Here is a 23,180-nt window from a genome sequence, read left to right as displayed (position 1 = left end):
TCCTTGAATCTCTTTTTTTCCCCCAGTCTTTCTTCCATGCTATCTTCAAGAGAGTTAAGGACAGCCATGGTTATCGCCTACGGCCACATCACCTTGAAAGCGCCCGATCTTGTCTGATCTCGGAGGCTAAGCAGGGTCGGGCCTGGTTAGTACCTGGATGGGAGACCGCCTGGGAATACCAGGTGCTGTAGGCTTTTTTTTGGTTGGTGGAGTCTTGAATCTCTTTTTTTCCCCAGTCTTTCTTCCATGCTATCTTCAAGAGAGTTAAGGACTGCCACGGTTATCGCCTACGGCCACATCACCTTGAAAGCGCCCAATCTCATCTGATCTCGGAGGCTAAGCAAGGTCGGGCCTGGTTAGTACCTGGATGGGAGACCGCCTGGGAATACCAGGTGCTGTAGGCTTTTTTGTTTTGGTTGTTGTGGTGGAGTCTTGAATCTCTTTTTTTCCCCAGTCTTTCTTCCATGCTATCTTCAAGAGAGTTAAGGACAGCCATGGTTATAGCCTACGGCCACATCACCCTGAAAGCGCCCGATCTCGTCTGATCTCGGAGGCTAAGCAGGGTCGGGCCTGGTTAGTACCTGGATGGGAGACCGCCTGGGAATACCAGGTGCTGTAGGCTTTTTTTTGGGTGTCGTGGTGGAGTCTTGAATCTCTTTTTTTCCCTTGTCTTTCTTCCATGCTATCTTCAAGAGAGTTAAGGACAGCCATGGTTATCGCCTACGGCCACATCACCCTGAAAGCGCCCGATCTCGTCTGATCTCGGAGGCTAAGCAGGGTCGGGCCTGGTTAGTACCTGGATGGGAGACCGCCTGGGAATACCAGGTGCTGTAGGCTTTTTTTTTTTAGTTGGTGTGGTGGAGTCCTTGAATCTTTTTTTTCCCCGAGTCTTTCTTCCATGCTATCTTCAAGAGAGTTAAGGACAGCCATGGTTATCGCCTACGGCCACATCACCCTGAAAGCGCCCGATCTCGTCTGATCTCGGAGGCTAAGCAGGGTCGGGCCTGGTTAGTACCTGGATGGGAGACCGCCTGGGAATACCAGGTGCTGTAGGCTTTTTTTTTTTAGTTGGTGTGGTGGAGTCCTTGAATCTTTTTTTTCCCCGAGTCTTTCTTCCATGCTATCTTCAAGAGAGTTAAGGACAGCCATGGTTATCGCCTACGGCCACATCACCCTGAAAGCGCCCGATCTCGTCTGATCTCGGAGGCTAAGCAGGGTCGGGCCTGGTTAGTACCTGGATGGGAGACCGCCTGGGAATACCAGGTGCTGTAGGCTTTTTTTTTTTAGTTGGTGTGGTGGAGTCCTTGAATCTTTTTTTTCCCCGAGTCTTTCTTCCATGCTATCTTCAAGAGAGTTAAGGACAGCCATGGTTATCGCCTACGGCCACATCACCCTGAAAGCGCCCGATCTCGTCTGATCTCGGAGGCTAAGCAGGGTCGGGCCTGCTTAGTACCTGGATGGGAGACCGCCTGGGAATACCAGGTGCTGTAGGCTTTTTTTTTTTAGTTGTTGTGGTGGAGTCCTTGAATCTTTTTTTTCCCCGAGTCTTTCTTCCATGCTATCTTCAAGAGAGTTAAGGACAGCCATGGTTATCGCCTACGGCCACATCACCCTGAAAGCGCCCGATCTCGTCTGATCTCGGAGGCTAAGCAGGGTCGGGCCTGGTTAGTACCTGGATGGGAGACCGCCTGGGAATACCAGGTGCTGTAGGCTTTTTTTTTTTAGTTGGTGTGGTGGAGTCCTTGAATCTTTTTTTTCCCCCGAGTCTTTCTTCCATGCTATCTTCAAGAGAGTTAAGGACAGCCATGGTTATCGCCTACGGCCACATCACCCTGAAAGCGCCCGATCTCGTCTGATCTCGGAGGCTAAGCAGGGTCGGGCCTGGTTAGTACCTGGATGGGAGACCGCCTGGGAATACCAGGTGCTGTAGGCTTTTTTTTTTTAGTTGGTGTGGTGGAGTCCTTGAATCTTTTTTTTCCCCGAGTCTTTCTTCCATGCTATCTTCAAGAGAGTTAAGGACAGCCATGGTTATCGCCTACGGCCACATCACCCTGAAAGCGCCCGATCTCGTCTGATCTCGGAGGCTAAGCAGGGTCGGGCCTGGTTAGTACCTGGATGGGAGACCGCCTGGGAATACCAGGTGCTGTAGGCTTTTTTTTTTTAGTTGGTGTGGTGGAGTCCTTGAATCTTTTTTTTCCCCGAGTCTTTCTTCCATGCTATCTTCAAGAGAGTTAAGGACAGCCATGGTTATCGCCTACGGCCACATCACCCTGAAAGCGCCCGATCTCGTCTGATCTCGGAGGCTAAGCAGGGTCGGGCCTGGTTAGTAGTGTTGCTCACGAATATTCGCATTGCGAATATTCGACTCGAATATAGCATATTCGAGAAATCGCGCTATATTTCGAATTTCGCGGTGAATATTCGCAATTCCGAATATTCGCATTTTTTCAATTTGATTTTTAAAACAGATCACATCCTATCGACGTCTAAAAGCATTGCTGGTATGATTAGAGACCCTGGGCCGAGTAGCTAAGCTGAGGCGATCCTTTTATGTTGCCAAATTGAAAAAAAAAAAATTGCGATTTTTCGCTATTGCGAATGCGAAAATGATTGCGAATTTTCGATAACTGTGGTAGGAGAACTCTGATTGTCTCTGATGCAAAAGGGGGGGGCTTTGTGTATGTGTATGTTATGAATATTTGTATGTTTGATATTATTATTTTTTGTAAGAAGGAAAAAATTGCGCATACCTTAAAAAAGGGGAGAATACAGCAGCAACTCAAAAATGTTATACAACATAAATTAATACAAGACAGAAAATGGAGTCGCTCTACAAGAATAAAAAATATGTCTAGTGACAAGACATGTGGGCAAATTATAAAATAAGCAAGCGCAAATAACTTGTGAAATACACAGTGAAACAAATATATAAAGAAATATAGTCCCAATAATAGAAAAATAATCTTTCATAAAAATGTCTTTGATATGTGAAGTGAAAAAAAGTCCAAAGCATGCAGCATGAACGTGTTCAATCTTCAAGGTGTTTGATTGACAAACGGCTGTGACAGATGGATAGAGTAAAGAATCACCACCAATGCAAAACACTTTTTATTTTCTATTGTAAAATATCACGAATATTCTGAGCCAATCAGAGTGCTCCTTCCGCATTTCCCGAATATTCGCAATTATTTTGTATTGTAAAATATCAAGAATATTCTGAGCCAATCAGAGTGCTCCTTCCGCATTTGCCGAATATTCGCAATTATTTTGTATTGTAAAATATCAAGAATATTCTGAGCCAATCAGAGTGCTCCTTCTGCATTTGCCGAATATTCGCAATTATTTTGTATTGTAAAATATCAAGAATATTCTGAGCCAATCAGAGTGCTCCTTCCGCATTTGCCGAATATTCGCAATTATTTTGTATTGTAAAATATCACGAATATTCTGAGCCAATCAGAGTGCTCCTACAGCATTTCTCGAAATTGCGCAATAAATATCGCATTCGCATGTTGCGATATTTCGATAAAATATCACGAATATTCTGAGCCAATCAGAGCGCTCCTCCAGCATTTCTCGAAATTGCGCAATAAATATCGCATTCGCATGTTGCGATATTTCGATAAAATATCACGAATATTCTGAGCCAATCAGAGTGCTCCTACCGCAGTTATCAAAAAATCGCAATTATTTTCGCATTCGCAATAGCGAAAAATCGCAATCATTTACTTTCGATAAAATATCACGAATATTCGAATTTAGCGAATATATCTCGAATATTCGAATATATATTCGAGATATATCGCGAAATCGAATATGGCATATTCTGCTCAACACTACTGGTTAGTACCTGGATGGGAGACCGCCTGGGAATACCAGGTGCTGTAGGCTTTTTTTTTTTAGTTGGTGTGGTGGAGTCCTTGAATCTTTTTTTTCCCCGAGTCTTTCTTCCATGCTATCTTCAAGAGAGTTAAGGACAGCCATGGTTATCGCCTACGGCCACATCACCCTGAAAGCGCCCGATCTCGTCTGATCTCGGAGGCTAAGCAGGGTCGGGCCTGGTTAGTACCTGGATGGGAGACCGCCTGGGAATACCAGGTGCTGTAGGCTTTTTTTTTTTAGTTGGTGTGGTGGAGTCCTTGAATCTTTTTTTTCCCCGAGTCTTTCTTCCATGCTATCTTCAAGAGAGTTAAGGACAGCCATGGTTATCGCCTATGGCCACATCACCCTGAAAGCGCCCGATCTCGTCTGATCTCGGAGGCTAAGCAGGGTCGGGCCTGGTTAGTACCTGGATGGGAGACCGCCTGGGAATACCAGGTGCTGTAGGCTTTTTTTTTTTAGTTGGTGTGGTGGAGTCCTTGAATCTTTTTTTTCCCCGAGTCTTTCTTCCATGCTATCTTCAAGAGAGTTAAGGACAGCCATGGTTATCGCCTACGGCCACATCACCCTGAAAGCGCCCGATCTCGTCTGATCTCGGAGGCTAAGCAGGGTCGGGCCTGGTTAGTACCTGGATGGGAGACCGCCTGGGAATACCAGGTGCTGTAGGCTTTTTTTTTTTAGTTGGTGTGGTGGAGTCCTTGAATCTTTTTTTTCCCCGAGTCTTTCTTCCATGCTATCTTCAAGAGAGTTAAGGACAGCCATGGTTATCGCCTACGGCCACATCACCCTGAAAGCGCCCGATCTCGTCTGATCTCGGAGGCTAAGCAGGGTCGGGCCTGGTTAGTACCTGGATGGGAGACCGCCTGGGAATACCAGGTGCTGTAGGCTTTTTTTTTTTAGTTGGTGTGGTGGAGTCCTTGAATCTTTTTTTTCCCCGAGTCTTTCTTCCATGCTATCTTCAAGAGAGTTAAGGACAGCCATGGTTATCGCCTACGGCCACATCACCCTGAAAGCGCCCGATCTCGTCTGATCTCGGAGGCTAAGCAGGGTCGGGCCTGGTTAGTACCTGGATGGGAGACCGCCTGGGAATACCAGGTGCTGTAGGCTTTTTTTTTTTAGTTGGTGTGGTGGAGTCCTTGAATCTTTTTTTTCCCCGAGTCTTTCTTCCATGCTATCTTCAAGAGAGTTAAGGACAGCCATGGTTATCGCCTACGGCCACATCACCCTGAAAGCGCCCGATCTCGTCTGATCTCGGAGGCTAAGCAGGGTCGGGCCTGGTTAGTACCTGGATGGGAGACCGCCTGGGAATACCAGGTGCTGTAGGCTTTTTTTTTTTAGTTGGTGTGGTGGAGTCCTTGAATCTTTTTTTTCCCCGAGTCTTTCTTCCATGCTATCTTCAAGAGAGTTAAGGACAGCCATGGTTATCGCCTACGGCCACATCACCCTGAAAGCGCCCGATCTCGTCTGATCTCGGAGGCTAAGCAGGGTCGGGCCTGGTTAGTACCTGGATGGGAGACCGCCTGGGAATACCAGGTGCTGTAGGCTTTTTTTTTTTAGTTGGTGTGGTGGAGTCCTTGAATCTTTTTTTTCCCCGAGTCTTTCTTCCATGCTATCTTCAAGAGAGTTAAGGACAGCCATGGTTATCGCCTACGGCCACATCACCCTGAAAGCGCCCGATCTCGTCTGATCTCGGAGGCTAAGCAGGGTCGGGCCTGGTTAGTACCTGGATGGGAGACCGCCTGGGAATACCAGGTGCTGTAGGCTTTTTTTTTTTAGTTGGTGTGGTGGAGTCCTTGAATCTTTTTTTTCCCCGAGTCTTTCTTCCATGCTATCTTCAAGAGAGTTAAGGACAGCCATGGTTATCGCCTACGGCCACATCACCCTGAAAGCGCCCGATCTCGTCTGATCTCGGAGGCTAAGCAGGGTCGGGCCTGGTTAGTACCTGGATGGGAGACCGCCTGGGAATACCAGGTGCTGTAGGCTTTTTTTTTTTAGTTGGTGTGGTGGAGTCCTTGAATCTTTTTTTTCCCCGCGTCTTTCTTCCATGCTATCTTCAAGAGAGTTAAGGACAGCCATGGTTATCGCCTACGGCCACATCACCCTGAAAGCGCCCGATCTCGTCTGATCTCGGAGGCTAAGCAGGGTCGGGCCTGGTTAGTACCTGGATGGGAGACCGCCTGGGAATACCAGGTGCTGTAGGCTTTTTTTTTTTAGTTGGTGTGGTGGAGTCCTTGAATCTTTTTTTTCCCCGAGTCTTTCTTCCATGCTATCTTCAAGAGAGTTAAGGACAGCCATGGTTATTGCCTACGGCCACATCACCCTGAAAGCGCCCGATCTCGTCTGATCTCGGAGGCTAAGCAGGGTCGGGCCTGGTTAGTACCTGGATGGGAGACCGCCTGGGAATACCAGGTGCTGTAGGCTTTTTTTTTTTAGTTGGTGTGGTGGAGTCCTTGAATCTTTTTTTTCCCCGAGTCTTTCTTCCATGCTATCTTCAAGAGAGTTAAGGACAGCCATGGTTATCGCCTACGGCCACATCACCCTGAAAGCGCCCGATCTCGTCTGATCTCGGAGGCTAAGCAGGGTCGGGCCTGGTTAGTACCTGGATGGGAGACCGCCTGGGAATACCAGGTGCTGTAGGCTTTTTTTTTTTAGTTGGTGTGGTGGAGTCCTTGAATCTTTTTTTTCCCCGAGTCTTTCTTCCATGCTATCTTCAAGAGAGTTAAGGACAGCCATGGTTATCGCCTACGGCCACATCACCCTGAAAGCGCCCGATCTCGTCTGATCTCGGAGGCTAAGCAGGGTCGGGCCTGGTTAGTACCTGGATGGGAGACCGCCTGGGAATACCAGGTGCTGTAGGCTTTTTTTTTTTAGTTGGTGTGGTGGAGTCCTTGAATCTTTTTTTTCCCCGAGTCTTTCTTCCATGCTATCTTCAAGAGAGTTAAGGACAGCCATGGTTATCGCCTACGGCCACATCACCCTGAAAGCGCCCGATCTCGTCTGATCTCGGAGGCTAAGCAGGGTCGGGCCTGGTTAGTACCTGGATGGGAGACCGCCTGGGAATACCAGGTGCTGTAGGCTTTTTTTTTTTAGTTGGTGTGGTGGAGTCCTTGAATCTTTTTTTTTCCCGAGTCTTTCTTCCATGCTATCTTCAAGAGAGTTAAGGACAGCCATGGTTATCGCCTACGGCCACATCACCCTGAAAGCGCCCGATCTCGTCTGATCTCGGAGGCTAAGCAGGGTCGGGCCTGGTTAGTACCTGGATGGGAGACCGCCTGGGAATACCAGGTGCTGTAGGCTTTTTTTTTTTAGTTGGTGTGGTGGAGTCCTTGAATCTTTTTTTTCCCCAAGTCTTTCTTCCATGCTATCTTCAAGAGAGTTAAGGACAGCCATGGTTATCGCCTACGGCCACATCACCCTGAAAGCGCCCGATCTCGTCTGATCTCGGAGGCTAAGCAGGGTCGGGCCTGGTTAGTACCTGGATGGGAGACCGCCTGGGAATACCAGGTGCTGTAGGCTTTTTTTTTTTAGTTGGTGTGGTGGAGTCCTTGAATCTTTTTTTTCCCCGAGTCTTTCTTCCATGCTATCTTCAAGAGAGTTAAGGACAGCCATGGTTATCGCCTACGGCCACATCACCCTGAAAGCGCCCGATCTCGTCTGATCTCGGAGGCTAAGCAGGGTCGGGCCTGGTTAGTACCTGGATGGGAGACCGCCTGGGAATACCAGGTGCTGTAGGCTTTTTTTTTTTAGTTGGTGTGGTGGAGTCCTTGAATCTTTTTTTTCCCCGAGTCTTTCTTCCATGCTATCTTCAAGAGAGTTAAGGACAGCCATGGTTATCGCCTACGGCCACATCACCCTGAAAGCGCCCGATCTCGTCTGATCTCGGAGGCTAAGCAGGGTCGGGCCTGGTTAGTACCTGGATGGGAGACCGCCTGGGAATACCAGGTGCTGTAGGCTTTTTTTTTTTAGTTGGTGTGGTGGAGTCCTTGAATCTTTTTTTTCCCCGAGTCTTTCTTCCATGCTATCTTCAAGAGAGTTAAGGACAGCCATGGTTATCGCCTACGGCCACATCACCCTGAAAGCGCCCGATCTCGTCTGATCTCGGAGGCTAAGCAGGGTCGGGCCTGGTTAGTACCTGGATGGGAGACCGCCTGGGAATACCAGGTGCTGTAGGCTTTTTTTTTTTAGTTGGTGTGGTGGAGTCCTTGAATCTTTTTTTTCCCCGAGTCTTTCTTCCATGCTATCTTCAAGAGAGTTAAGGACAGCCATGGTTATCGCCTACGGCCACATCACCCTGAAAGCGCCCGATCTCGTCTGATCTCGGAGGCTAAGCAGGGTCGGGCCTGGTTAGTACCTGGATGGGAGACCGCCTGGGAATACCAGGTGCTGTAGGCTTTTTTTTTTTAGTTGGTGTGGTGGAGTCCTTGAATCTTTTTTTTCCCCGAGTCTTTCTTCCATGCTATCTTCAAGAGAGTTAAGGACAGCCATGGTTATCGCCTACGGCCACATCACCCTGAAAGCGCCCGATCTCGTCTGATCTCGGAGGCTAAGCAGGGTCGGGCCTGGTTAGTACCTGGATGGGAGACCGCCTGGGAATACCAGGTGCTGTAGGCTTTTTTTTTTTAGTTGGTGTGGTGGAGTCCTTGAATCTTTTTTTTCCCCGAGTCTTTCTTCCATGCTATCTTCAAGAGAGTTAAGGACAGCCATGGTTATCGCCTACGGCCACATCACCCTGAAAGCGCCCGATCTCGTCTGATCTCGGAGGCTAAGCAGGGTCGGGCCTGGTTAGTACCTGGATGGGAGACCGCCTGGGAATACCAGGTGCTGTAGGCTTTTTTTTTGGTTGTCGTGGTGGAGTCTTGAATCTCTTTTTTTCCCCAGTCTTTCTTGCATGCTATCTTCAAGAGAGTTAAGGACAGCCTTGGTTATCGCCTTCGGCCACATCACCTTGAAAGCTCCCGATCTCGTCTGATCTCGGAGGCTAAGCAAGGTCGGGCCTGGTTAGTACCTGGATGGTACTTACATACCAGACCCTTATTCGAGCACGCAGCCCGGTCAGTGAGGAATGGGGGTGGGGCCGAGCGAGCGCCCCCCCCTCTTGAACTGTAGCAGACCGCATGCCCTCAAAATTGGGGGGGGGGGTGGGTGCTTTGGAGCAGGGGGGCACGACGCCCCCCACCCCAAAGCACCATTGTCCCCATGTTGATGGGGACAAGGGCCTCTTCCCAAAAACCCTGGCCGTTGGTTGTCAGGGTCTTCGAGCGGGGGGCTTATCAGAATCTGGTAGCCCCCTTTAATAAGGCGGCCCCCAGATCCTGTCCTCCCACCCTATGTGAATGAGTATCGGGTACATCGTACCCCTACCCATTCACCTGGGAGAAAAATGTTAAATAAAAAAATAAAAGTAATTTATTAGTCAGCTCGGGGGGCGTTCTGCCAGGGGCCCTCACTTTATTCTTTAAGCTCTTTTACAAGTGGGGCCCCCGGACTTCTTTGCCGTCTTGTTCCCTCTTCTCTTCTAGCAATGTTGACACAACAACCTCTACCGCTGTAATGCCGTGTGCACGTTGCACAACGACTTATATAGGCATGGGGCGTGGTCACCAGGTGATGCCACCCGGCGACCCCACCCCTTATTACATCACATTCCCATCATGCCACGGGCATTTGATGTAAAAAGGGATGGGGTCACCCCCACTGTATGACTTTCCAACATATCAGGTGTGTCTGGTAATCTGCTCTATGTGGTTGTTGGTGGAGGAAATCACAATGAAGAGTGTATGGGGCGCACACTTTGTGGTTTGCAAGTTTATCAATGAAGCTTTGCACTTCTATATGGATTGTTTTAAAGTAGTAAAAACCTGACAGAGGTTGTAACCTTTCCTCATGTTAATCCAAAACTAAAAAAAAAAAAAAAAAAAAACGTTTAGGCTGAACATTCACTTTGATTGCAATATGCACATCTTGTATGTTTAATTCAATCGAAACTCCTTTTAATATTAACACTTTGCATTTTTCAATCCCCTAATGGCGATAATACAATGATTGATTTTTTTTTTTTTTTTGTTTTGTTTTGTTTTTATTTTTGTTTGTTTGTTTGATTTTTTAGACACTGGGGAATGATGAGAATGAAATGGTTTCCAGGATTGGAGATCATGTGTAAGTTCACTTATAAATGTGTAGATATTAGTAAAGGTGATGAATATGTCCGATGCCCTAGGGGCAATTCTCCACCTCTAACTTCTATAAAGGCCTGTGTGCTGTCCGAGGTGATATGGTGATCACATTTGTATGTAGCTGATACTTTGTATATATTTTGTGTCATTTACCTATCAGGCAGCTTATGGCTTTATCTATGTACATTGATCTGCTGTTGATGATTGAAAATGATACAAATAGACAAAGATTTGTCCGGGATGATTGAGTAGATACAATGTTTCGTTTTTCTCACTTCTATCTCCCGATTGTGTTGCGTGTTAAGAACTTCGCGGCATAAGTGTTTATTCAGCTCTGCCACCTTGTGGTCATTCCTGGTAAAACACTTGGGTGTGGGCCCAGTACAAGGCGATGAATAGGGAATGTATACAGGCAGAAAAAGGAGATGATCTCCGCAAAAAATCTAGAACCAGGGAGGGAATAGAAGGAAGGTTTATTCATTCCCCTCCTAGTCTGACCGATCTACTCCACATCTAAAGATCAATATTATTATTTTAGCATAGCCTCACAAACATGCCACCCACATCTCTCTGCATAGAGCCGGACATGCCTGGTATCTATTCTTATTCTCCAATCAAGTTATATATTATTAATAATGTCAGGTAAAGTTCCCTGTAAAGGCAAACCCTTTGTTTTCTTATCACACTCAGACTTGTAATACAGGTGAGGAAGTAATGACAGGAAATGTGATCACAGTACATCATTCTCTAATCTCCATTCATTCCAATCTTTCTATGCTGATCGTCTACTCACCGCTAAACCCTTCCAATCAAAACCATCCAGCCCTACATGTCTGTCCATCCTAACAGCAATTCAGAGTTTCTATGATTTGTATCATGTATTCAAATGTATTTCGTGTGAAGGAACAATGTGATCTCCTTCCAGGGACTGGTTTTAATTGTCCTTCATCCTTTAATTCTGCTGAACATCTTCTGGAGATCAGAGATCATTCAATATTAAATACCAAACCAACATCCCCCAGCTGAATGGAACTCAGATCCTCCTTCACACTCAATACATTTTTTCTGAAGAAATCACCCAAAACTGTGATTGGTGCAAATATGAAATTGATTCAGTCAAATTTCCCGCCGACATTCTATGGAACGTTTTAATGATCTCCGATAGAAAGAATAATCCGACTCTAAAATCTGATATCTCTTCCTCCGGGAACATCGATCAACACTCTTCTGAATTGTCGGGCAGTTTATCTAACCAAGAATAATAAATCCGATAGAAAGATGAATGTCACATTTCTTCTAGTCTTTTCTTTTACTTACAGAATCCGCCCTGCTAGAGAATGTTTTCTATAGAGATCAATGAAAAGTCTACAGAACAAGTATTTTCTGGGCTGAAAAAGGAGAAAGATCTCAGAACACATTTCTTTGAAATTCTCATCAGAAAGACATTACTGGCTGGTGAAGGAAACGCCCACTGCTCTGATTGGCTCGTATTTCAAATTGCTACTTTCAAATTTGCCCGCCTGAATTGTGAAGAACGTTACAGAGAAATAATCAGCCCCATTATCCCGCCAAATCCGACACTGAGATCATCAGATGAGACATTTATCCGAGAAATCTGAAGATTATTAAATAAATGTAAAACATTTTCATAGGTTCTCTTTTATTCCAACTGCCATGTCCTGAGAGCGAGAGAAGGAAAAATAAAAACAAGTGAAATATATATATATATATATATATATATATATATATATATATATATATATATATATATATATATATATATATATATATATTCACTTGTTTTTGTTTTTCCTTCTCTCGCTCTCTTTCTGATATATAATTTATACATATAGCAGATTGCACACATTTTGCTTGTCCTATATAGAGATCTGGAAATGTGACATTATTGGTAGAAATAGGTAATAATCATCACATATCAGACAAATATGTACAATTCATCAATACAGACAAAGTTGTGCTTCTGGTGAATTACATCCGTTAAGCAAAATATTGAAAATCTTCTAAATAAATGAACTTCTTTGCAGTGAAATACATGACTAGACCCACCCCTTATCCACATGTTTCCCTTCAGGTCCGCACATCATCACACCCAGGAAGGTGAGATGTCGGAGGCAATGTGCTACTTTATTTTCCTTTAGAAATAATGTTGTATAAATATGAACAATTGAAGCTGCTGATTGTGTTTCTGTTATGAAGAGTTAAAGATTAATGTTCTCCGTGTAATCTCCAGATATGAATAGAAAAGCATTGAGAAGAAGGAATAAATTCATCTTCTGGAAATGTATTGCTGTTTCATTAATATATTTGATTACCACAGAATATTTAGGAGCCTTAGAAATAAATTAAATCTTCTATTTATTTATTTTGCATTGTAGTGAATGTGTGTGACTCCGCCTCCTTCCCATGAAGGTTTCCATCAGGTCCGCCCAGGCTGTATATAAGGAGGTGGCTGTGTGCGGTTTCTTTACTGTTTGTCTGAATAACGCAGATTTCCGAGATGTCTGGTCGCGGTAAAGGAGGGAAGGGTCTGGGGAAAGGAGGCGCTAAGCGGCACAGGAAGGTGCTCCGGGACAACATCCAGGGCATCACCAAACCCGCCATCCGACGTTTGGCCCGCAGAGGGGGTGTCAAGCGCATCTCCGGACTCATCTATGAGGAGACCCGCGGAGTGCTCAAAGTCTTCCTGGAGAATGTCATCCGCGATGCCGTCACCTACACCGAGCACGCCAAGAGGAAGACCGTCACCGCCATGGATGTCGTCTATGCTCTCAAACGCCAGGGCCGCACTCTCTACGGATTCGGAGGCTAAATCCTCATGAACACCTATCCACTTCCCCTACACAAAGGCCCTTCTCAGGGCCACCCACCTTCTCATATAAAGGGCTCACTTTATTTCTCCTGGCGTTAGAACGTTTTAGTATGTGGGGAAGGAAGTTCTTTCTAGCTAAACATACACTATACAATCCGATTGTACGATTTTAGATGTACAGCAGATCTGTGTATAAATCGTCTTACAATATCGTTATCTCACTTTTATTATTTGTCGGGTAGGTTGTTCCAGCGATAAAAAAACCCTTTTCCTTAGTCAATAAAAATCGATTGGTTCTGTATGTGGCTCTCATCTCTCCTACATTTCTGTCACCCTCCTGCCATGTCTTTATAAAGAGCTGAAGGGGGCGGGGCCGCGACAATTTATTCTGCGAACAAAATCAAATATTTGGAACCTAAACAGGAAACCGACCTGATTTCATTTCAGACATGAAACACGTGTTTTGTGACATCATTGTTCATATTTCTCTGGCGGTGTCCTGAGTACTACCAGTCGCCTCACATGTCTTTATAGACCTATTCGGGGTGTGAAAATCTGTCACCGCTACATGTAGGAGAGAACAATAAATATCGCTCAGTGACATGTACATTTCATTATCAGATTTTTATGTGATCAATGCTTTATTTTCAGTCATAAAGAACGATAAAAATCGCGTTGTGTGTGTAATGTGAAATCTTGGCGCCACAGCCAGCAATGCTCCATAGAATGTCTGCGCGCTCTCCATTTTCTAATGATCTGCAGTACAAAAAAATACCATTTCCAGGTTATTGTTGGGGAATTAAACTGAAATGAAGGGGACAGTTTATCAATGTCTATTTCCATGTGGGAGGTGTGAAGAAAGGGGATGAGATCAGTGGGCTCCTTTCCAGTTTGAAGAATGATTTGTTGGTATTTATAGAATGATTTGTGATCTTAAGAAGAAATCCATGAGAACTAAGAGATGGAGGAGAATCAAATCCCTGTAATGAGATCACATTGCTCTATAATACGACACTGAAAGCGTTCCAATATAAAATCTATCACCATTTATTATTACTGACACGTGTCATCCCAACACATTGTCCCCCCCATCAGGATCACACTACCTAGTCAGAGGAACCATTTTATTTCCAACATGTAAAACAAAACATCACTTTTGGTTGTCTATTTTTACAATCAGATCTCCCAATAACAATGGGTGTGCGTCTCTTTGTATGGCGAGGTATAATGCGGCTGAATCTTCCTACCTGTAATGAATACATTCAAAGTGTTTGCTTTTAGAGTGAACCATTTACCACATTAGAAATATCGGAGAACAGGAATGGAAACTATTTTGTGTGTCGGGCTCTTTGTATGGAAAGGTGGGTGGCTCTTAGAAGAGCCTTTGTTGTGTTGGGTAATGGAGGGGAATGAAGTGATCGGGATTACTTGGATTTGGTGGCCTTGTGGCTCTCGGTCTTCTTGGGCAGCAGCACGGCCTGGATGTTGGGCAGGACTCCTCCCTGGGCGATGGTGACGCCGCCCAGCAGCTTGTTGAGCTCCTCGTCGTTGCGGACGGCCAGCTGGAGGTGTCGGGGGATGATGCGGGTCTTCTTGTTGTCGCGGGCGGCGTTGCCGGCCAGCTCAAGGATCTCAGCCGTGAGATACTCGAGGACGGCGGCGAGATACACTGGAGCTCCGGCCCCGACCCGCTCGGCATAGTTGCCCTTCCTGAGCAGGCGGTGAACACGACCGACTGGGAACTGCAGACCAGCCCGGGATGAGCGTGTCTTGGCCTTAGCCCGAACCTTGCCTCCTTGTTTGCCGCGTCCTGACATTGTAGGTGGATGATTGGGTTATTCAATGGAGAATATCACCCCACATATCACTCCCCTTCATTTATACACTCAGTGCTCCGACGTCACACGCTGCGATTGGTCACGTTTGAATCCAGCCAATAGAGCCTTGACTTCTCTCTAAACCAATCCATTGAAAAGGAATTAAATTATCACGTCACTCTCCATCACATGACTTAACCCTCCAATAGAAGAGTGAGGAGGGGTGTGGACTCATTTGCATAAGACGCCTATATAAGCAGCACACAAGGGCGGCTCCAGCACACTTTCCCTTCACAGAGAAAATACCATTAACCCTAATAATGCCTGAACCAGCCAAGTCCGCCCCGGCGCCCAAGAAGGGTTCCAAGAAAGCCGTCACCAAGAGCCAGAAGAAGGACGGCAAGAAGCGGAGGAAGAGCAGGAAGGAGAGTTATGCCATCTACGTGTACAAGGTGCTCAAGCAGGTCCACCCCGACACCGGCATCTCCTCCAAGGCCATGGGCATCATGAACTCCTTTGTCAATGACATCTTCGAGCGCATCGCCGGAGAATCTTCCCGCCTGGCTCATTACAACAAGCGCCGCACCATCACCTCCCGGGAGATCCAGACCGCCGTCCGCCTCCTCCTGCCCGGAGAGCTGGCCAAGCACGCCGTCTCCGAGGGCACCAAGGCCGTCACCAAGTACACCAGCGCCAAGTAATCCCCCCATCATCATCATCCCAACACAAGACACAAAGGCTCTTCTAAGAGCCACCCACCATTTCCATCAATGAGCTCTCATCACATTGTATCAATTAGAGATTCTAAACATAAGTGAAGAATAAACTAATTATAGGATATCAATCATGTTTGTACAATCTGATGGAGTTATACATTTGTGGATGTATTAAAATAAATCCATTCGAACCCCAGCTAGTCTTCCAGATTTCCTTTATTGAGGAATTCCAGAAGGTGTGTGTTTTTTTTTTTGTTTTTTTTTTCTCCCACTTAGTCCCGTTCTGTAGAATGGATATCCGGAAGATCTAATTTATACATGAATATTGTCTGCTAGTGAGAACTAACCATCCAATATCTTCCCATGCATTTTATCACCACTAGGTGTCAGTGTTAGTCAGCTAATACATGGGAGCTTTTTTTTTTTTTAGAAAATTGAAGGCAGATTTTTATATTAACCACTTGCTTACTGGGCACATATACCCCCCTCCTGCCCAGGTGAAATTTCAGCTTCCGGCACTGCGTCGCTTTAACTGACAATTGCGCGGTCGTGCGACATGGCTCCCAAACAAAATTGACGTCCTTTTTTTCCCACAAGTAGAGCTTTCTTTTGGTGGTATTTGAATGCCTGTGCGGTTTTTATTTTTTGCGCTATAAACAAAAAAGAGCGACAATTTTGAAAAAAAATACAATATTTTTTACTTGTTGCTATAATAAATATCCCAATTTTTTAAAAAAAAACAATTTTTTTTTCTCAGTTTAGGGCGATACGTATTCTTCTACATATTTTTGGTAAAAAAAAAAAAAAAATCGCAATAAGCGACTGGTTTGCGCAAAAGTTATAGCGCCTACAATATAGGGGACAGAATTATTTTTTTTTTATTATTTTTTTTTTACTAGAAATGGCGGCGATCTGCGATTTTTATTGGGACTGCGACGTTATGGTGGACACATCGGACACTTTTGAAACATTTTTGGCGCCATTCACATTTATACTGCGATCAGTGCTATAAATATGCACTAATTACTGTATAAATGTGACTGGCATTGAAGGGGTTAACACTAGGGGATGAGGAAGGGGTTAAATGTGTATACTGCTTAGTGTTCTAACTGTGGGGGAAGGGGGGTGACTGGGGGAGGTGACCGATCTGTGTCCCTATGTACAAGAGACACAGATCGGTCTCCTCTCCAGAGACAGGACGCTGTCTCTGTGTGAGCCGGCAATGAGGCCCCATACACACGAGAGGATTTATCCGCAGATACGGTCCAGCGGACCGTATCCGCGGATAAATCCTCTCGAGGATTTCAGAAGATTTCTATGCGATGGCGTGTACACACCATCACATTGAAATCCGCGCTGAAATCCTCTGCCGATGACGTGTCGCGCCGTCGCCGCTATTATGACGCGGCGACGGGCGCGACGCTGTCATATAAGGAATTCCACGCATGCGTCAAATCATTACGACGCGTGCGGGGAATCCCTTTGGGCGGATGGATCTGGTAAGTCTGTACAGACGAGCGGATCCATCCGTTGGAATGGATTCCAGCAGATGGATTTGTTGAGCATGTCAGCAAATATCCATCTGCTGGAAATCCATCCCAGGGGAGATTTATCTGCGGATAAATATCCGACGGAGTGTACACACCATAGGATCTATCCGCAGAAACCCATTTGATGGGATTTATCTGCGGATAGATTCTATGGTGTGTATGGGGCCTGAGAGATGATCTCATATGTAAACATATGAGATCATCTCTCATTGGCCGCACAGATCGCATCGCAAACGGCCACTCTGATTGGCCGTTCGCGGCGATCTGTGATTGGCTGTGTCCAAGTGACACGGCCAACACAGAGTTTCCCCGCAGCGCGCTCTGGAGCGCGCGCGGGGAACGCCCAAAGGGGCGGCCATCAATTGACGGCCTGTTGGATATTCAGATCCGCGCTGAAGCTGTCATTCGGCTATAGCGCGGGTCTGTAGTGGTTAAACATCTATAATATTTTATTTTCAGTGCATCATTTTTGACCGATAAGCTTGTTTTCTGTTTTATAAATTGTCTTAAACTTTTCACAAATCGTGTTAATGTCTGGACAGTCATGATACAAAGTGAATATAAATGCACAAAGTTACAATGATTAAATAAATGAACAGAGTTAGTGTTTACATATACCCCTTATCATGTCAATGGGTTTTATCATGTATAATATGTTATTTCAGTGTGTGTGTGTGTGTGTGTGTGTGTTGGGGGGGTGTTATATTCCGTGATTAGGGTTGAGCGAACCCGAACTGTAAAGTTCGGGGTCGGTACAGACTTTGTTTTTTTTTTTTGCTCCCGAACCTGAACCCGAATAATTGAAAAAAAGTCTGGGTTCGGGTATGTTTTGGCGCGCGGCACGGCAGCCAATCGCCATTCGTTTTACTACTGTGACTGGGAACTGATCACAGTCATGCCTACTTATGGCATGGCTGTGATTGGCCAGTGCAGCATGTGACCCAGCATGTGACCAGCCTCTATATTAGATAGAGGCACACAGCACAGATTGTCACTCTGCTTCAGTTATGATAGGGAAAGGCTGCTGAATCTGCTGCTTAGGGAAAGTGTCAGTGAGGTTTGATCCTGCTTCATACATTCATACAAGCATTCTTTATTCATAGAACTCCGCTCTAGTTATGACAGGGAGAGGCTGCGGATGATGCTTAGGGACAGTGTCAGAGAGGTTTGATCCTGCTTCAGAAATCTAAAAAAAACACAATTTATTTATTTGACATCAATATCATCTTATGGTTTATGGGCCGCTCGTCAGTCTGGTGTAGCTATTGTAGGGACAGGCTCCAGATTTTGAGGGACAGTGTCAGCGAGGTGTATGCTGCTTCAGAAATCTAAACCAGCACTCTTGATTTCTGTGACATCTGCTTCATATAGTGCATTGTTTAGGGCTGGGTTACCTGCTGCTTGCTCTAGTTAGAGAAATATATTGGTGAATCTCTGGCCATTTCACCAGCACACTCTACCTGTCCCCTGTCAAATACTGTCTGTGCAGTACAATTGTTTAGGGCTGGGTTACCTGCTTTTTGCTCTAGGTAGAGAAATATATAGGTGAATATCTGCCTATTTCACTATATTACACTATTTTTGTATTTAAAATTTCTCAAAATTAGGGCAAGACCCTACATTTGAGAAATATGAGGAAAACGTCAAATAAGGGACGTGGCCGCGGTCGTGGTGCTGCTGGTGGAGCTCCTGTTACAGGGAGAGGACGTGGTCGATCTGTGCCAGCTACACACACAAGTGAAACACCTTTCACAGGTGCGAGTAGCCGACAGAGCCTGCAGCGGTATTTGGTTGGGCCTAATCCAGCTCTATGAATGTTGAGGCCAGGAGCAGAACAGGCGGTAGTAGATTGGGTTGCTGACAGTGCCTCCAGTTCCTTCACATTGTTTTCCAACCAGTCTTGTGCTGAAAGTTAGTGTTGCTCACGAATATTCGCATTGCGAATATTCGACTCGAATATAGCATATTCGAGAAATCGCGCTATATTTCGAAATTCGCGGTGAATATTCGCAATTCCGAATATTCGATTTTTTACAATTTTTTTTTTTAATCAGATCACATCCTAGATATCTCCATCGACGTCTAAAAGCATTGCTGGTATCATTAGAGACCCTGGGCCGAGTAGCTGAAGCGTTCATTGAATTTTCCAGAAAGATCGCAATGCGATTATTCGGCAAACGCAATATCGCGCGATTATTTTCCTCGCCCCGATCTTCCGCATCAGAGCGATTTTTACAGTTTCATTTTTAAAACAGATCACATCCTAGTGATCTCCATAGACGTCTGAAAGCATTGCTGGTATGATTAGAGCCATTGGGCCGAGTAGCTGAAGCGATCATTTTATATTGCCGAATATTCGCAATGCGAATATTCGGCAATAGGAATATTGCGCGATTATTTGCTCCGCCCTTTTGCATCAGAGCCAATCAGAGTTCTCCTTCCACACTCGTCACAGGTTAGCAACCAATAGGAACCTGCCTGCATGGACATTATATAAGCTCACTCCCAGCACCATTTCATTGCAGATTCAGAAGCTGGCTATAGAGTGTGGAGGCTGTTTCTGTGTTCCTGGTTTCCTGTGTCTTTGTTCTTGATTGATTTAGATCATCACCAGCATTGCTATTTAGTGATTCCAGTGGATCTTTTCCAGTATATCAACTGCTTTTTTCAAAGCAATAGACCCAAGAGCTTTTTTCAAAGCTACGTTTTGTGCTGTTTTGTGCTGTTTTTTTCATTTGTGTTACTGTTTGATCCTGCAATCCTCCCTGTTCAGTTATATTTGCAAGAGATTTCAGAACACATTTTGCTGAGCTTTATAAAAGAGCTTTTCTAAAAGCTAAGTTTTGTTCATCTTGTGTTACTGTTAGATCTTGCAGGTTCGCTGTTCAGTGATATTTGATAGGCATCTCAGTTCAAATTTTGTTTAGTTTTCCCTAAAGAGCTTTTATAAAAGCTAAGTTTTGTGTTCAGTTTAGTTAAATTTTGTGTAGTAAGTGTACACACTGTTAGTGTACATTTATTTCATCTAGCTTAGCTTAGTGTGTGTTTAGTGTCTGTGTTTTGTGTTTAAAAAAAAAAAAAAAAAAAAAAGTTAGTGTTTGTTTAGTGCTTTTTTTTTTTTCTTTAATTTTGTAGTCCTTGTCTGGTGTACTACTTTTCTTATAGTTTAGTAGCTGTCTGTGTACGTCTTTGTCTGCGTGCCTGTCTTGTAAAAAAAACACAAAAACACATTTTGTTCACATTTTCCCCCCCCAATAAAGTTTACCCCCCCCACACACATATCAGCAATAATGAGCGGCATCCGTGGCCGTGGCAGCAGGGGTAGGGGAGTTACTCCCAGTGCTGGATCGCTGCCAGCACGGGGTACCTCTCGTGCCCCTACTAGTGGTAGAGGATCGGGTGCAAGGGGAGTACGCCTGATCCGGGAGTTCTTCCCATCGGGCAGCCGCCCGATATTGCCATCTCAGGCTCAAGTAGTGGTGGACTACATGGGGCACAGCAGTGCCACTGAGTCGTCGGTCCCGACTCACAGTAGTACCACCATTACACCGTTGCCTGTACTACCCCCCCCCAGCCCCCAAGAGTCCAGCATCTTACTGTTCGACAGCGACAGTGATAGGGATCTCTTGGGGGAGGCCATGCATCAGGCAGACCTCCAGCTCTGTCCTGATGGTCAGGACCTTTTTGAAGGGATGGATGAGGAGGATGGGATACCTGCTGGCAGTATCCCAGAGACATCCCTTCAAACTGGTGCTGCTGTTTTGGTGCAGGAAACAGCAGCACCTAGTCAGACCCAGGCGTGGGTGAGGGGACAGCGGAGCCAGGCTAGAGGCTCCATGTCACGTGGTTCCCTCAGACCAACACATCTCAGCCCTTGGTCTGACATCTCTGGGGGCGAAGAGGGTGACCCATCATGGTTGCCATCTGACGCGTCGGCTCACTACGTCAGTGACGACGGGGAAGGTAGGCACCCTGGTGAAACGGTGCGCCAGGTCACCACCAGGGAGACCATCGTCAGGGTCTCCACTGGTGATGGCAGCAGGAGGTGTCAGGAGGAGGAGCAGCAGCAGCAGCAGCAGCAGCAGGCAGCTCCACCTGTGCGCACCGAATCCCAGCAGGTGCAAGTAAGCGTCACCCCATCTGACAGGAGGGCGGTGCTGAAGTCACCTGTCTGGAATTTCTTTACCCTGGTGGCAGACAACCCTACCGTGGCCATCTGCCGGATTTGTAAAGTGAGGGTGAAGAGAGGGAAGTGTTTGGCTCGGGTGGGTACCACAGCCCTGAACCAGCACCTGAGGATAAACCACTGGGCGTTGTATGACGAGATGAAGCGTGGTGGTGGTAGCAGCGCCACCACCACAAGTGAGCAGGGTACAGCAGCCCCTGCCACATCTTCATCTGTTTCCAGCAGGTCATGCCCCCCCGCTCCCTCTAGTAGAGGTACTGGTACCGGCAGCCAGACCTCTACTTCCACAGCACCCTCCACGTCTGTGTCCCGCACTGCCGTCCGGCGCCAGGCGTCGATTTCAGACGCCTTTGACCGCACCACTCCCTTCCCCCCTGGAGACCGACGTGTGCGTTCCCTCAATGGGCTCCTGGCAAGGGTTATTGCCCAACATCTGCTGCCCTTCAACATAGTTGACAGCAACCCCTTCAGGCAGATGTTGGAGCAGGCCCAACCCCAATGGCGTGTCCCCAGCCGCCATTTCTTTGCCAGGACTGGTGTCCCTGCCCTACACCAGCACATTGTGCAGAATGTAACCCTGTCGCTGGATCACGCTGTCAGCGACAGGGTTCATCTGACAATGGATGGCTGGACCAGCAGGCATGGGCAGGGACGCTACATCAGCTTCACGGCCCATTGGGTTTCCCTCCGAGGCGTCGGTGAGGGATCGTCGGCAACCGATCTTGTGGTGCCGCCCCGGGGTGTCCAGGGGAGAACTGCTGGTCTCCCTCAAGCCACTGTCTCCGCAGCTGCTGAGCCTCCCAGCAAGCGCCCCCGTAGCTACTCAAGTGTGGGGCACGTGCGCTGTCAGGCCGTGCTCCAGCTTGTTAGTTTAGGGGACCGGAGACACACTGCAGAAGAAGTGCTGAAAGCACTTCAAGCTCAGGTCCAGAAGTGGCTGACACCCCGAAGGCTCCAGCCAGGTATGGTTGTCTGCGATAACGGCAGCAACCTACTCGCCGCCCTCCATGCTGGCAGTCTGACGCACGTGCCCTGTCTGGCACATGTCCTCAACCTGGTGGTGCAGAAGTTCCTGCGCACTTATCCAGGGTTGAGTGACATTGTGGCAAAGGCGCGTAGGATTGCCAGCCACTTCAGGCGCTCCCCAACCGCTACCGCGTCCCTGTCCAAATTGCAGCGGAAGTACAATCTGCCCCTTCACAGGCTGATTGTGGACAGTGTGACGCGGTGGAACTCCACCCTCCACATGCTGAAGAGGTTGTGGGAGCAGCAAAGGGCGGTGAGGGAGTACCTGATGGAACTAGGCACTGAGAGGGCTTCACCACAACTCCCTTTCATCGCCTGTGCGCAGTGGGGGCAGATAAACCAGGTCTGCCAAGTGTTGTCCTCCTTCGAGCAGGCGACCAAGATGGTCAGCAGTGAGCAAATTGGCCTCAATAGCGTGCTGCCAATACTGTTCATGCTGGAGAGGACACTAGATCGCCTGCTCGAGGCTGGGGAGAGTGCCTTGGTGGAGCAGGAGGAGTCAGCAATGCTCCACCGAGACCAGGGCCAGGACCAGGAGGAGGAGGAGGAGGAGGAGGATGATGATGAAGAGGAGGAGGAGGTGGTTGCTGGTGTCGTCCCGGAGTCAGGGCCTGGTCAGGAGGGAGAGCCGGTGTTGGGGGCACCGATAGTCCGGGGGTTGGGCATGTCTGAGTTTGACCAGCAGCGCCTCAGGGATGAAGAGTCACACCTCATTCACCTGGCCAGCATTGAGGAGTCACAGCGGGCTGTGCTCTTCCCCATGGCTGCCCACATGCTGAGATGCCTCAGGAGGGACCCCCGGGTTAAGACCATCAAGACGAGGGATGATTTCTGGATGGCCACCCTTTTGGATCCCAGGTGCAAGGGGAAACTGGAGCCGTTCATCCCAGCCAGCCGGAGGCAGCACCGGATGGAGGAACTGCAGGCAGCCATTGTCAGACGGTTGGAGCAGGCAACTCCCCGGCCTCCAGTTGTCCCCCCTCATCTCACCCAGCAGGTGGCT

General features: G+C 47.0%; 3 protein-coding genes and 32 non-coding genes across 35 annotated transcripts in view; 34 read left to right on the top strand and 1 right to left on the bottom strand.

The window, feature by feature from the left end:
* LOC120909248 overlaps positions 1-12,937 on the top strand; it is a 65,495-nt gene extending 52,558 nt beyond the window's left edge. Inside the window, exon 3 of the mRNA XM_040320971.1 lies at positions 12,571-12,937. Within this exon, the coding sequence (XP_040176905.1) occupies positions 12,571-12,882 (312 nt within the window). The 3' untranslated portion in view covers positions 12,883-12,937. The remainder of the gene's footprint in view (positions 1-12,570) is intronic.
* LOC120912043 lies at positions 76-194 on the top strand. The gene has a single exon (XR_005742806.1). It is a non-coding gene; the product is annotated as a 5S ribosomal RNA (ribosomal RNA).
* On the top strand, positions 286-404 carry LOC120911961. Its single transcript, XR_005742727.1, has one exon. It is a non-coding gene; the product is annotated as a 5S ribosomal RNA (ribosomal RNA).
* LOC120912320 lies at positions 504-622 on the top strand. The gene has a single exon (XR_005743043.1). It is a non-coding gene; the product is annotated as a 5S ribosomal RNA (ribosomal RNA).
* LOC120912308 lies at positions 719-837 on the top strand. The gene has a single exon (XR_005743042.1). It is a non-coding gene; the product is annotated as a 5S ribosomal RNA (ribosomal RNA).
* Positions 938-1,056, top strand: LOC120912297. The gene has a single exon (XR_005743041.1). It is a non-coding gene; the product is annotated as a 5S ribosomal RNA (ribosomal RNA).
* LOC120912285 lies at positions 1,157-1,275 on the top strand. The gene has a single exon (XR_005743040.1). It is a non-coding gene; the product is annotated as a 5S ribosomal RNA (ribosomal RNA).
* LOC120911954 lies at positions 1,376-1,494 on the top strand. Its single transcript, XR_005742721.1, has one exon. It is a non-coding gene; the product is annotated as a 5S ribosomal RNA (ribosomal RNA).
* Positions 1,595-1,713, top strand: LOC120912274. The gene has a single exon (XR_005743029.1). It is a non-coding gene; the product is annotated as a 5S ribosomal RNA (ribosomal RNA).
* Positions 1,815-1,933, top strand: LOC120912263. Its single transcript, XR_005743018.1, has one exon. It is a non-coding gene; the product is annotated as a 5S ribosomal RNA (ribosomal RNA).
* Positions 2,034-2,152, top strand: LOC120912252. The gene has a single exon (XR_005743007.1). It is a non-coding gene; the product is annotated as a 5S ribosomal RNA (ribosomal RNA).
* LOC120912241 lies at positions 3,992-4,110 on the top strand. The gene has a single exon (XR_005742996.1). It is a non-coding gene; the product is annotated as a 5S ribosomal RNA (ribosomal RNA).
* LOC120912642 lies at positions 4,211-4,329 on the top strand. The gene has a single exon (XR_005743172.1). It is a non-coding gene; the product is annotated as a 5S ribosomal RNA (ribosomal RNA).
* On the top strand, positions 4,430-4,548 carry LOC120912230. Its single transcript, XR_005742985.1, has one exon. It is a non-coding gene; the product is annotated as a 5S ribosomal RNA (ribosomal RNA).
* On the top strand, positions 4,649-4,767 carry LOC120912219. Its single transcript, XR_005742974.1, has one exon. It is a non-coding gene; the product is annotated as a 5S ribosomal RNA (ribosomal RNA).
* Positions 4,868-4,986, top strand: LOC120912206. Its single transcript, XR_005742962.1, has one exon. It is a non-coding gene; the product is annotated as a 5S ribosomal RNA (ribosomal RNA).
* Positions 5,087-5,205, top strand: LOC120912195. Its single transcript, XR_005742951.1, has one exon. It is a non-coding gene; the product is annotated as a 5S ribosomal RNA (ribosomal RNA).
* On the top strand, positions 5,306-5,424 carry LOC120912183. Its single transcript, XR_005742940.1, has one exon. It is a non-coding gene; the product is annotated as a 5S ribosomal RNA (ribosomal RNA).
* On the top strand, positions 5,525-5,643 carry LOC120912172. The gene has a single exon (XR_005742929.1). It is a non-coding gene; the product is annotated as a 5S ribosomal RNA (ribosomal RNA).
* Positions 5,744-5,862, top strand: LOC120912160. Its single transcript, XR_005742918.1, has one exon. It is a non-coding gene; the product is annotated as a 5S ribosomal RNA (ribosomal RNA).
* Positions 5,963-6,081, top strand: LOC120912149. The gene has a single exon (XR_005742907.1). It is a non-coding gene; the product is annotated as a 5S ribosomal RNA (ribosomal RNA).
* On the top strand, positions 6,182-6,300 carry LOC120912137. Its single transcript, XR_005742896.1, has one exon. It is a non-coding gene; the product is annotated as a 5S ribosomal RNA (ribosomal RNA).
* On the top strand, positions 6,401-6,519 carry LOC120912125. The gene has a single exon (XR_005742885.1). It is a non-coding gene; the product is annotated as a 5S ribosomal RNA (ribosomal RNA).
* On the top strand, positions 6,620-6,738 carry LOC120912114. The gene has a single exon (XR_005742874.1). It is a non-coding gene; the product is annotated as a 5S ribosomal RNA (ribosomal RNA).
* On the top strand, positions 6,839-6,957 carry LOC120912103. Its single transcript, XR_005742863.1, has one exon. It is a non-coding gene; the product is annotated as a 5S ribosomal RNA (ribosomal RNA).
* On the top strand, positions 7,058-7,176 carry LOC120912091. The gene has a single exon (XR_005742851.1). It is a non-coding gene; the product is annotated as a 5S ribosomal RNA (ribosomal RNA).
* LOC120912079 lies at positions 7,277-7,395 on the top strand. Its single transcript, XR_005742840.1, has one exon. It is a non-coding gene; the product is annotated as a 5S ribosomal RNA (ribosomal RNA).
* Positions 7,496-7,614, top strand: LOC120912067. The gene has a single exon (XR_005742829.1). It is a non-coding gene; the product is annotated as a 5S ribosomal RNA (ribosomal RNA).
* LOC120912056 lies at positions 7,715-7,833 on the top strand. Its single transcript, XR_005742818.1, has one exon. It is a non-coding gene; the product is annotated as a 5S ribosomal RNA (ribosomal RNA).
* On the top strand, positions 7,934-8,052 carry LOC120912044. The gene has a single exon (XR_005742807.1). It is a non-coding gene; the product is annotated as a 5S ribosomal RNA (ribosomal RNA).
* Positions 8,153-8,271, top strand: LOC120912033. Its single transcript, XR_005742796.1, has one exon. It is a non-coding gene; the product is annotated as a 5S ribosomal RNA (ribosomal RNA).
* Positions 8,372-8,490, top strand: LOC120912021. The gene has a single exon (XR_005742785.1). It is a non-coding gene; the product is annotated as a 5S ribosomal RNA (ribosomal RNA).
* On the top strand, positions 8,591-8,709 carry LOC120912009. Its single transcript, XR_005742774.1, has one exon. It is a non-coding gene; the product is annotated as a 5S ribosomal RNA (ribosomal RNA).
* Positions 12,938-13,913: 976 nt separating the features above from the next.
* Positions 13,914-14,743, bottom strand: LOC120909240 (histone H2A type 1). Its single transcript, XM_040320963.1, has one exon. The coding sequence runs from the start codon at positions 14,697-14,699 to the stop codon at positions 14,307-14,309; it is 393 nt and encodes a 130-aa protein (XP_040176897.1). The 5' UTR covers positions 14,700-14,743; the 3' UTR covers positions 13,914-14,306.
* A 244-nt stretch (positions 14,744-14,987) lies between these two features.
* On the top strand, positions 14,988-15,458 carry LOC120909244 (histone H2B 1.1). Its single transcript, XM_040320966.1, has one exon. The coding sequence runs from the start codon at positions 15,020-15,022 to the stop codon at positions 15,398-15,400; it is 381 nt and encodes a 126-aa protein (XP_040176900.1). The 5' UTR covers positions 14,988-15,019; the 3' UTR covers positions 15,401-15,458.
* Positions 15,459-23,180: the final 7,722 nt, after the last annotated feature.

Source organism: Rana temporaria, chromosome 8 (genome assembly GCF_905171775.1).
Source record: "Rana temporaria chromosome 8, aRanTem1.1, whole genome shotgun sequence".
NCBI classification, from domain to species: Eukaryota; Metazoa; Chordata; class Amphibia; order Anura; family Ranidae; genus Rana; species Rana temporaria.
Note: the sequence above shows the minus strand (reverse complement) of the source record. Positions and strands in the feature narration are given on the sequence as shown.

Bases quoted from the DNA above. Each gene is read 5' to 3' on its own strand.
- LOC120909240 (XM_040320963.1), bottom strand. From the start codon at position 14,699: ATGTCAGGACGCGGCAAACAAGGAGGCAAGGTTCGGGCTAAGGCCAAG.
- LOC120909244 (XM_040320966.1), top strand. From the start codon at position 15,020: ATGCCTGAACCAGCCAAGTCCGCCCCGGCGCCCAAGAAGGGTTCCAAG.